The sequence below is a fragment of the Acipenser ruthenus genome, chromosome 23 (assembly GCF_902713425.1).
Source record: "Acipenser ruthenus chromosome 23, fAciRut3.2 maternal haplotype, whole genome shotgun sequence".
Classification (NCBI taxonomy): Eukaryota; Metazoa; Chordata; class Actinopteri; order Acipenseriformes; family Acipenseridae; genus Acipenser; species Acipenser ruthenus.
In genome coordinates this window covers 25,432,321-25,444,281 of record NC_081211.1, presented here as the reverse complement: position 1 = coordinate 25,444,281, position 11,961 = coordinate 25,432,321, and the positions used below count along the sequence as shown (strand labels likewise).

Here is an 11,961-nt window from a genome sequence, read left to right as displayed (position 1 = left end):
AGTCGCAGTCTGTGCCATTCCAGTTCAGGTCAGCCCTTAATCATATTTATTTTACATTTGTATTGCTTTCATTAATCTGACTGTCATGCACCAGAATTGGAATTACCCCGAGGTTTAATGGATTTTGCTACATGGAATTAACACTGCTGTCAACAGTGCAAGGTAGCAGATATGTGACAGAATCAAGGAGATTCTTGTTTTCTCCCCGAACATGCACCTTTTTGCCACTTTGCCTGGTATAACACATACACTGGTATAACAACACAGCCCTAGTCGTCTGAAAACTTGGTTACAAGAAAGTTTCTTGTAATGTGATTTGAATATTTCTTCCAAATATAGTATTAAATCCTATACCAGTGCTGGAAATGTCTTATGGGATATATGTATGTTATGCTATACAAAATCTCTTTACAGTGAAATGCTTCGATCAAAACAAGTAAACTGGCATTTCTAATTAAATAAGTAAATTGCCCAACGTTTACCTGTTGCTTTGTGCAATCAAATGCTGAGAGTGGTCAAAGGGATTTTACTAGACATTTCTAAACTTTTTCCTTCCTTTTTTCCATTATGCAGTTTCCCTGTTGATTATTTTTTTAGTCTGAGACTTCTGTTGAAGTAAAAGCTGAAAGATTATGCACCCAAGGCCATTCTTGACACATTTTTATTCTTCTGTTTAATCTGCAGCAGTAACCTAGATTGGCATGACTTCAGAGTAGTCCTTATGCCATCTACCTTCCAGACGGCAACCATTAATTGCACACCTTAACTTATTGATTTATTATTAATGCATAATTGTGCATCCTTTTAATCAATTCAATCCATCATTGTGTGGGGTATTTATGTACATCTAAATAAAACGTAAATATTTACATAACAGCTGCAGTTAAGTAGTAGTTGCTTGTTTTACAATTCTCCAAAAATTAGCACACACTGGCTAGATCATGTTCCTTAACTTTTTTTTTTTTTAATTATTATTACAAAAGTTTGTTCATATAATGTAGTCTGAAGTCCCCCAGAGTATAAATGGCTTATTAAACATTATTTGATCCTTTTTATTTCATAGTAGACTTTATATGTGATTTAAAGTATTTATTTTATCCCTCCCTCCTTGTTGATGTTATTTATAATGAGGCATTAGTTTTAGATGATCTGATTGGTTAGCAGTTTACCTTATTGTATCATGCACATTTATAAAGTAGTTGACCCAGATTCTGTTTTGTTTACATGCTCATTTAAAACCCAGGGTAAACATATTTGTTCTAACTTTCCCTGGCTGTTTAACTTATTAGTTTTAAATACATCTTTTCAATCATTTCACCTTTTCATATCTGTTGAGAATAATGCATGGTAAATCAAAATACTTTTTAAAAATCCATGTGTTTTGTTGATAAATTATTGTATTGAGTCATGTTCAAAATGCATCAGCATTTAACAACTTTTGTAACAAGTTTTTTTCTGACCTTGTATCTCTGTTCTGCCATGTCTGTATTGAAGGAAAGTGGAAAGGTGCATATAATTCCTCTTCTTGAGATGTATTTACATGTTTGAAGCTGCATTTAATGGATGCTTTGACATAAACATAAATAAAAACAACAGATAGTTTTATAGTTTTGTTTCAAAGTGGTTAGCTCAATTGACTTGAACCACCAACAGCATCAGTTTTATAAAACTGGATTGTTTACAGAGAAAAAAACAACATTATGGATGCAATAGGATTCGTCAAAGGTTCATATTCAATAAATCTATATTGGAAATGTGTAATTAAAAAAATGTAAGAGTTGTGTTTTATTGTGTAATAGGTATTATATAATTGTCTGTCCTGTATATTCTTTGTATTTTTGTTGTATTGAAATTATAGTAACATTTTAGAATATCTATCTTTTTTTTGTGTATTTTTAATAAAAATAAAATAGCACAAGTCAAATATTTGGTAAAAGCTATCACATTTTAATATGTAAAAAATCCAGCTTTATAATAACTGCCATACAAAATGCTTTGTATAATGCAGAACTGTAACTTCATGTAAGTTCAATAACTGAAGTAGATTTTCTGTATTAATAAACTTTATAATTCTTAGGCTATCCTTATTCTTGCGTGTTCCGTTTGCTGTAAAATGTACCAATGTTACACTGTTTACACATATCGGAGAACCCCTTATGCAAATGTCATGAATTTGATGAAGAGAAATACTTTTTACAATTGCTATAAACATGGAAAACTTGTTTTCAATCTGTAGATAAAGTAACTGTTAATACTCAAATCGAGAGCACTCTGAAGCCAGCTATTGTACAGTAGTTCCTAACCTGTGTACAACAGTAACCTTCTAAATATCCTGTTGGTAAAAATGTATTTTTCTGTATAAATGTCCAATACCAAAAGCATGAATTAGGATGCCAATAGTTAAATGTTTACTTCAGTTGATGGCCTTTTTGGTTTTTATTTTGTTCTCTGTATTGGCCATATCTTGAACAGGATGCTGTAATTTCAGTAACAACTCTGTATGTGGATAAAAACTCCCAATATTTGTTTTGATTAACTGCCAGCACGTACTCATTTTAAATTTTGACTGACTATGCCATAAAATATTTAACTTGTGTTAACAAAAATAAACCAATGCCAATATAAATAACTCCTCGCTGCCAGCTATTGTTAAGGGTCCTGTTGACATGACAGTAAAGCTCTACAATAATACAAGAAGCCTAAAGATGTAATTCTGATTAAAAAAAAGAGACATGCATACAAGAGCACTTGTGGTAATTTTTTTAACACATTGATGTTTAGGGTGAATCAAGTCAACAAACATTTGAACATGTGCCTTCATCGTACACAGGATGTATATTATTTTTGATTGAGCATTATGAAGTTATGGATGTATTATACTTTTGGTAGAATATCCAAACCCAATATTGGGTTTTACAAATGTATCATTATTTCTAAACATATTTGATTAATCAGTCTGGGATTTCAGCTGTTATTCTTTTACATGCATTTTTAATACAAACAACTGCATGATATGTCTTATAAAGTCTAATTATTAGATATGTATATATGTCTTAAATATTTTGTACAAACTACAAATTACTGAATACATGTGAATTTATTAAATAAAACCTGTTACTAATTAAACTCTGCAGGTGTTTTCACTGGTTTAAGACAATACCAGTTCAATTGCTTTTTTTATTTTACTTTTTATTTTAAACATGCTTGATTTGCCTCTTGTGGCAGTAAGAAGTAACTGCTTTAGACCAATTTCAAACTGGGGACAAAGCATTGGTGCATCCCATATGATCAGAAATTACATCCTGTACCTTGGGTCAATTTGTACAATAAATATCTTGTGTCAATGTGTGCCACCGTACCTAGATATGTTAACTCAAGAAAAGACCGCCATAAAATCACAGGACAATTTGATCAAGCTTTTATTATATTTAACAACCGATTCACTGATGAATTCCACCGGTTAACGTGACAATTTGCCAGACAAAAACTGCAAAACACTTGTCAAATCGTGAATAAATATTGTCTTATTTGCATGAGGTACAGGTCAAAAACAAGAAACAGTACAATTGAGCTCAAGTGTGTGAAGACAATGGTTTTTACATGTCATTTTCATAGTCTGCTGCCACCTTCCTCTTGCCTTGCTGGTGCACATGGTTTCCCCAGGTGTAGGTTACATACGTCACAATAAATGCTTTAAAAAAACAAGAAATAATTGATCAAAAAACGCAATTCAAAACTCAAGCTCACAATTCCACACAAAAATGATCCATCCCAATGTTCTATATTGTGGAATACTGAATTTGAGTTACTGGGCAACTGGCACCTCAGGTTACATTCTTGAGTGATTATTAATCAATATTAATATTGATTAATAATCCAAAGCTATTTGTAGAACATGAGGTACTTACGAGGTGCGACTTTAAAGACTTGAGAACTGAACCGTCTCCACACATTGGGGATTCCTTTTGAGAAGTAGTTAGCAAACGCCTTCTGCTCAAAAGGGGACAGGCTGTAGGTGATGATGTGCCTGATCCTGGCCAAGTCTCCAAAGTGACGGCCCATTTTCTTTTTTTGGGAGGATCTGTAGTTTTTAAAAAAAAAAAAAAAAAAAAAAAAAAAAAACAACACACAACACAAAGGAGGGTTACAATCGAAGGATCTGTTTAGTGTTCAGTATTACCACGTTAAGCAAAACAATAAATACAACATAAGAATCTGATGGATACATCAAATATACTACTTCGTGGCTTACAACTTGGTTTCAAGAGACTAGTGTTCAGGCTACTGCATGGCACACCAGGTGAAACTTGCGGTTTTACAGCAAATTCGAACCAAACTAGACCGGACCCAGACTCCAAACCACTGTGTTACTGAAAAAGTGCATTCGTGTTATCTCAGGTTTAGGTGCTGTACAGCTCCTCTGTAACAAATTCAATGTAATAATAAATCCTTAACTAACTTTCAAGAACAAACACAAAGTACGGTGTATGATTTAAAAATAAATAAAGAATATGTAAGCGCTTACCGACACCATTGAAAAACACCTGCAATTATTTTCAGACTAACCTATCCAGACTCTGCATTACTGCAGAATAATTAACAACAAAATGACAACTAGTGTAACTTAAAAACAACAATCTCAAATAAAAGGCTTCAATTCAAGATACCTAAAGGCGGCAAGGAAGATGCAGCGATACAAAAAGACCTTGGCTAAGCTTTGACTTTCACCATAGACATGCAAAATATCTTAATATTATAACACTACATGGCTGACGCTTACATAACGCTTATAGTTTTCCACAAGTTATCATTTACGTCAAATTATTCGGCAACCTATTCTACAAAAAAAACAAAGACAGCTATTAAAACAGAGAAAGCAGTTATAATACATACCACCGAATCAGCGATTCTCTGAAATGGCGGATGTACGGACACAGCCTCACTTTCATAACTCTTCCGGCACAAAGGTCGAGACGCCATATTCTGGCAAGGTCATTTAAATTTTTTTTTTAATTAGTTGACTTTATTTGTAACATTTATTCTTTGTATTCTTTCATATAACGGCTTTTTCACTACCTTCATTTTTTACACCGGCAATAAAAAAAAAAAAAACATTTGTAGTGATAAGTGAAGTCGCATACCCGCAATACGCACGAGTCCTGTACACACACTGCAGTTGACCTGACAACCGTATTTACAAACGCCACTCGCTGCGTTTTTTTTTGTAGATACACATACCTTTCATTATGGAAGCGAGTGCACTCCCTGTTTAAACAAACCACTGAACTCGGGCCATCGTTACATGGCGATCGTGAGGTTTTGTGTGAGAACATGGAGACTTTGGTTTATGCTTTTGGAAGAAAGTGCTGTACGTAATCGACCGAGAGCTCATCAAGCACAGCTGTGCTATTTTCTGCAAAAGCAGCGGTTAGCTGAGGCATGCATGAAGATTATTCTATCTGAAATAATAAAATATATTACGAACAAGTACAACAAAACATTGCATCCTTGTATTCTAATTAAGAGAGCCAAAGACATTGCTGTGGCAGTCATTCAAAACATTGCATCCTTTGTCACTGATGATGTCATGAGTGATGAGTGTGGCAAATAAATAGCTATATTAATCCAGTCGCTTCTGAGTCATGGAATTGCAAAGCCATGGCTCCACTCAGATCGGATCCTGGATCTAGGATCAGATCACTTTAGTACAACCGGCCCCTGCTAAACGCTGCGAGCGCTAGAGCGAGTGTGGCATAATGCAGATTTAAATTAAGGTGACCATGGCTCCGTATTCACCGGGTCAGCATTCTGATAAGCGTAGTCCTGCTTCTCTTAAAGGAAAGAATTATGGTACCTGAGACAGGCTAAACGTGCCAGAATGCCGTGAGTTGAAAGGTATGCAGCTACTAGCTTGAACTTCAAACCGCAGTGTATCGACGATAATGTAAATAACAAGCTCCAGACAAGCTCCAAACTTTAAACGTGTTCCTCTGTTTACAGGTAGGAACTCAACTTTACTATGATTAATACAATAATGTTCGTGATGGTATTTATTAGTTTAAAAATGTTTAGTGAAATGTGACCAAGAGTGAGGTTTTGGAACATTGATAAATAGAAATACGAAAGTCTGTGCAATGTATTTAATTGCGCAAAATATTTTAGAATCAGAAATATATTGTGATTAATTTGGTATAATAATTGTGTATCAATTCAAAATGAAGTTAAACTGTCAGTAGACAGAAGCCTCAGAACATTAGTAAATAACACGAGCTATGGTGCCTTCCAAATTCAAACAATTTTCCTGTGTTTTGGATAAAGCAACGTAGCGCTCTAATTCAATTTTTCTTCTCATTGACTTATATACTGACTAACGATTATACCAAAACATTATCGTGAAATAAAAGTTTTAGTACTCCTGCAATGTGAGGGGGACATTTCCCCATCATTGAAAAAGTGAGGGGGACATGTCCTACGCGTCCCCGTATAAATTATGTCTAAGGAGTTGTGTCTGCGTCTTTGTCATTTACTGAGACATGTCCTGGTGTACCAAAACACACAGACTTCCCGGATCGGTGGAAAAACGAGTTGCGGTTGGGGATACGAATTGTCCCATATTGTTTTATTTGTAAAACCAAAAATACTTTTTTTTTTTTCTTACAACAAAATAGTATACAACTGTACTTTGATTAAATAAAAAATGTATATCATATGTATGTACTATTTACCATTGTTATGAATGTACTATTCATCAATATTACAAAATCAACTTGACTCATCAGGCACCTATATATTTCTTTTAGCCATGTTTATCACACGGAAATGTCTCATAAACAATGACATCATTAGTTGCGCAGATGCATTCTGGTATGTTTCACCTGTCTCAGGTACCTTTCACAGCAGGACTACACTTACCAGAATGCATTGGGGTGCGAGTTGAAAAGCCTGACCGGTTTCCAACTATCCTAGTGTACATGGAGTCGTATGGTAACCCAACACAGACTTGTTGAACGGTGCAGTGGGTTAATGTCCCGTTATTTGACCTCTGAAGGCTTTGAACTAGAATAACAAAGGTTCTTTTTAGTACTTCTCATACTGCGTCACAACCCTCTGCAGCTGTTGTCTTCTCTCAGCAGTCAAATGTAGCATTAAAATACTAGACATGGGATCGGGGTCAAAGTTTACATTCCAGTCCTGGTCTTTGTTCCAACCCTGTTCTAGATCGTTTAATCAAACCAATTAAACCGCCGTCCAGGCCCTAAAGTAGTTACTGTAATAATGATCTAATTTTACCTTTTAAACCTGGAATGGAATGGCCCTATTTCGTATATATGACATTGTGATCCTTGATCTCTTGGCTGCTGGTTAAGTTGGGTGTTTAAAGCTTATACCCATTTTACAGCACACAGTTATTTTCTCCAAGCCTGTTGACTTCACCATTATAGATTTGAATTTGCTTCAGAAATTAACTTTTGTTTTTAAGATCAAACAAAGTAGAATAAAGGGTCTGCTACACACACAGGCAAAACTGCTTACAATATATATATATTTTTTTGATCAGAATATAACCATCTTTGAAACATTTTCAAAATCCAAAACAAATCAGCCAAAATCAGTTGTTACAAACCATACATTATACATATATTATTCACGTTACAATTAAATACTTACCGTATTTACAGTAATTTCATAGCTGAGACTATTAAATGCAGATTGACAAATCTTGTCATCCATATTTTAGGACAACTTTCTGTCTGGACATAATGAATAGAAAACAGTTGTCCACGAGACAACTGTTTATATCCTCAGATATAAAACCACAGTAAAATATCTTGTAATAGTTAAGAGGACTAAAATCTCACTTTGGTGTCCAGAACATTCTCCTGCTTAAAAATGTGTCAACCCCAGCCTATCAAAAGGAAACAAATTAAATGAACGCACAAAAACTAAAACAAACAAAAAAAAACACATAAATTTAGCCTTTCACATGTTAACTACATTTAGTTAATGGGAAAGGCATAGACTTAAAGAAAAAAATAAAGCATTTTTTTTTTTTGCTTTTGTAATTATCAACAGTGATAATGGCTTTATATTTTGGTTCTAGATGTTACCAATTACAAATCTTGATGTCCCATCATACATTTGAACCTTAATGCAAGATACAGTAAAACTACTTGGGTAGTCCTGCGAAAAGTCCTTCAGAGTTCTTCATAATGCGATCGAAAAATGGCACATCCACTAGTACACATTTTCCATCTTTGTCGTTCTGCTCATTGGTTCAGCGACAGGTACATTTAGTAGCTATCATGTCTTCATATTCCTTGTACACAATGGAACCATCGTTTTCGATTGTCAAAACACTTAGGGGGTCATATTGGGATGGGACACACGACGGCCTTGGCACAGGGGAGTCCAGCTTTTCGTAGATGATATTCTGAACCATGGTGTGAACTGGAGACCCATATCGATAACCAATAGCCCTTGGGCAAACCCCTTTGCAATAGCGAGGGTTGTAGTTGGGGGGTGCAATTATCCAGTGGTCCCACCTAAGCTGACTGAAACTCACCCTGAAATCATGGAGCTCACATTCATCTGTGGGGAACTCAAAATGTTTATAGTGTTCGTCCAGACTAAAAGTCTCAGGCGTTGATTTTTGTTTATCTAGCTCTTTGTCAGCTATATTTCTTCTGTTTCGCAAGGATCTTTTCTCCACCATCACCTTCACTGGACTTTGCAAATGACCAGGATCCGATGCTGGTCTTGGATTTCCCGAGTTCAGCATCTTTACCTGTGGTGTCCACCTCCGATAGGCTTGTTCACTGGTATCATTCAGGTACAGGACAAGGGAAGGAGCCTTGAGGGTCCGGTTCAGCTGATGATCTTGCTCCTGGGGACTGCTCTGTTGTCTTCTGTCTTCCACACAGGTGAAATTGACAAGGATGTGGATATTCTTTCTATAAGAGCCCAGTAGAGGCTTTAGAAAAGATGTGACATCAACCTCTACCCATTTGCACCTGGTCCTCCTCTCCATTCGGATGTGGAAGCGGAAGGAGTCCTGAGCGCTCGAGCGGACTTGCTCATCAGGAGCCGCTTGCTCACTGAGATGCACATGACAGACAGACACAACAGGAGCCATGGGTGCTCTCTCAAACGAGTAGAGGAGAACAGACTTCAGCAGGTGCTCCTGGGCAGTCACGCGATCCAAGCTGTAAGACAGATCTTGTGTGAAAACCCCTGCAAGAAACAGAAAAATAAATGTAGAATATATATTTAGAATATTATTTTCAGGCCGAAATGTTATTTGCTTAAACATATATTGTGTCCAACAATTAGGGAATATATATACATTTGAAAGTGAGGTTCTGGGTTATTAAAACATTAACATGCTGACAAGTACATATGTGGCATTCTAATGTTTTATGAATGCAATATATTCTAATATTTAACAGAGGATTTATGCATTAAACTGAATGTTGTGGGCCCCACACATAATGGCAATGGCTTTAGCTGCATCCTACTTAAATCAAAAGATGTAGTGCATGCTTTATAGGACATGCTCTTCAGGGATGGAAATAAGGCTCTCACTGCATAGCAGATGAATCCATTCCTGGTTTTCCAATAAGTTTAATAAGACACACCTGAGCACTTTACCTGGAATGGGTTAAACTCCTATGCAATAGGACACATTTCCGTCCCAACATGATTACATTATCTAACAATACAAAATTTCTATATAAACTTGTCATTTAAATGGCTTTGCAAGTTTAAATGTCATTTGACAATATAATACAGGGTTACTCAAAATAAATGTATATTTTGTACACAAGTCCAATGGCAAACTAGGCTTTGTTATTCATTTAATATCATTAAGTATTGTACTTGTCATTAGTGTGATATTGAAAATGAATCCAATGTAACAGTTTCAAAACATCTCCTTACATCACCTAGATGATATTTATTAACAGTACTATATAACCTACAGTGTACCAAACAGGCATAGTACTGGTACAGCAGAAAGATTTTGCTGAAGGAATACGAAATACATTTAAACAAATGAAGCACACCATTTTCTTACACTGACACCAATTATAATTTTCACCATGGCGTCATAATGCAAGTTGCTACATTTCTAAAAAAAATAAATAATTAAAAAAAATGTATAAACAATTTGAAACCGTTGGGACACTACATTTAAAAGACAATCATATCAAATCTATCTGACAAGATTGCAACTGGAGTAAAGCATGCATCATAATATAATCGAACTGACCTATGTAATATGATGAACGTCATCTCTCACCTTTGATCTGCTGGAGGCACTCGGCTTGCGGGGTAAACAATCTTACTGTGTTATACAGGTGACTTTTATTCAGCTTTGGCACTCCTTCATTAGTGGCAGACATTCTGTACAATCTTTTCATGTACCGGAGATACTTTGAATCGGGTCTGAACCGCGGGGTAGGGTCTTCCCAGCCGCCTTTGTCAGAGAGTGCTTTTAGCAAAGAAGACAGCAGTATGCTGCCATGATGAGGGTCTTCAAAATTCGGTGGCACATTATCAAGGCCTACCGAGGAATTTTGTTTTGTTCTATAAAGATAGCCACATACATAAGGTAAAATGAGGCAAGCAGAGTAACACAAACAAAAGCACATTTTTATTACAGTCCCCATTGCAAGTTGGCGGTGAATACAGCTTCACAGAGAAATCTAAGCCTATCCTAAGGAGGCGTTGCCTCTGTGCATGCGCCTCTTTAAAGTTTCAGGTGTCATCAATCACTTAACTAATCAAATAAAGGAAGCATCAGTGAAGTTGTTTTATGCGTTACACACGGTGATGTTATGTTGCAAGATGAAAGCAGGAATATTAATACAATGTCCTTTCTCAGTATTACAGAGTTGCGCCTTTTCAGTTATTTATTTATTTATTTTATTTTATTTTTTTGCAGTATGAGACTGCAGCCTCGCTTGAAATTCCAAAGCAATGTATGTTTGTTCAAGAATGTACTTATTAATTTAGGAATTCATTTTGAGTTGTTTCTTGGACATAAAAGTTTTAAATCATTCGGCGACAAACATTTTGTATTTTTTTTTTCTTCCCCCAATAACGTACAGCACGCTCTGCATCTCCCGTAAACCACGAGTTAAGCATGACGTTCTTTGGGATGTACCTCTCATTTTTCTTTTCATTGTTAACATCCTGTTTCAAAGCTCTTTTCAAAAGGGCCGCTCTATTACACTGAGGTTTGAGATGTGTCCTCTAAATCACTGCAGGAAGAGCGATATAAAAAATAAAAAAAAAATTGTGCTCTGGCTTTTCTGTTCCGTACCACATCATGCATCATAATTGCTGTTTTACCTGTTTGACAATGTGGGCAATAATCCATACACTATCAGTGCACTAGAGCTTACATTTTGAAAACAGCTTTGAAACAGACTTTAAAGTTATTATTGTAAAACGTTGTCAGGATGTTATTAACAATGGAAAGAAAAATTGCAAGTACAATATTTAAACAGTTGGAGCCACACGTGAGGACGTGTAACGCTATATTTTTAGGAACCCGGCTACTTACTCTCTAAGTTCTGCTGCTGTAAAGATCATTAGAATTGACGTTATTGTGTTTCATTGCAGTACATCCTATATGTGTGTTTCTGTGGTAGAATATCCATTCAAACTAGATGCAGAACTTTATCACCTAATATTTGTTCCTTTGTTGACTTTCAGATATCTGTGGAATGTTTTCAGACAAGGGAATAGTGGCAGTGGGATTGTTCTGTACTATTCCAGCACAGAGTATAAATAATACACTTTTTATTTTTTATTTTCATGTTTTTCAAAGATGGCTTAGAGAGTGGGGGGTAGTTTAATGTGAGATTATTTTACCCTTTTGTTTTCTTACACACATAATGGTTCCAAGGCCTGATGTTCCGGCAGTGTGAAAGCACCCAAAGGACCTTGGAAAGTCGA

The 11,961-nt window shown here is 35.7% G+C and overlaps 2 protein-coding genes across 2 annotated transcripts; both read right to left on the bottom strand.

The window, feature by feature from the left end:
- Positions 1–3,402: 3,402 nt before the first annotated feature.
- LOC117413028 (cytochrome b-c1 complex subunit 8-like) lies at positions 3,403–5,015 on the bottom strand. The gene is made up of 3 exons (XM_034908476.2): positions 4,894–5,015; positions 3,909–4,081; positions 3,403–3,691 (listed from the first exon to the last, which is right to left on the bottom strand). The coding sequence occupies exons 2-3, from the start codon at positions 4,060–4,062 to the stop codon at positions 3,597–3,599; spliced, it is 249 nt and encodes an 82-aa protein (XP_034764367.2). The 5' UTR covers positions 4,063–4,081; positions 4,894–5,015; the 3' UTR covers positions 3,403–3,596.
- A 2,493-nt stretch (positions 5,016–7,508) lies between these two features.
- Positions 7,509–10,765, bottom strand: LOC117412788 (growth/differentiation factor 9-like). The gene is made up of 2 exons (XM_034021360.3): positions 10,298–10,765; positions 7,509–9,231 (listed from the first exon to the last, which is right to left on the bottom strand). Exons 1-2 carry the CDS (start codon positions 10,665–10,667, stop codon positions 8,276–8,278), a joined length of 1,326 nt encoding a protein of 441 aa, XP_033877251.2. The 5' UTR covers positions 10,668–10,765; the 3' UTR covers positions 7,509–8,275.
- Positions 10,766–11,961: the final 1,196 nt, after the last annotated feature.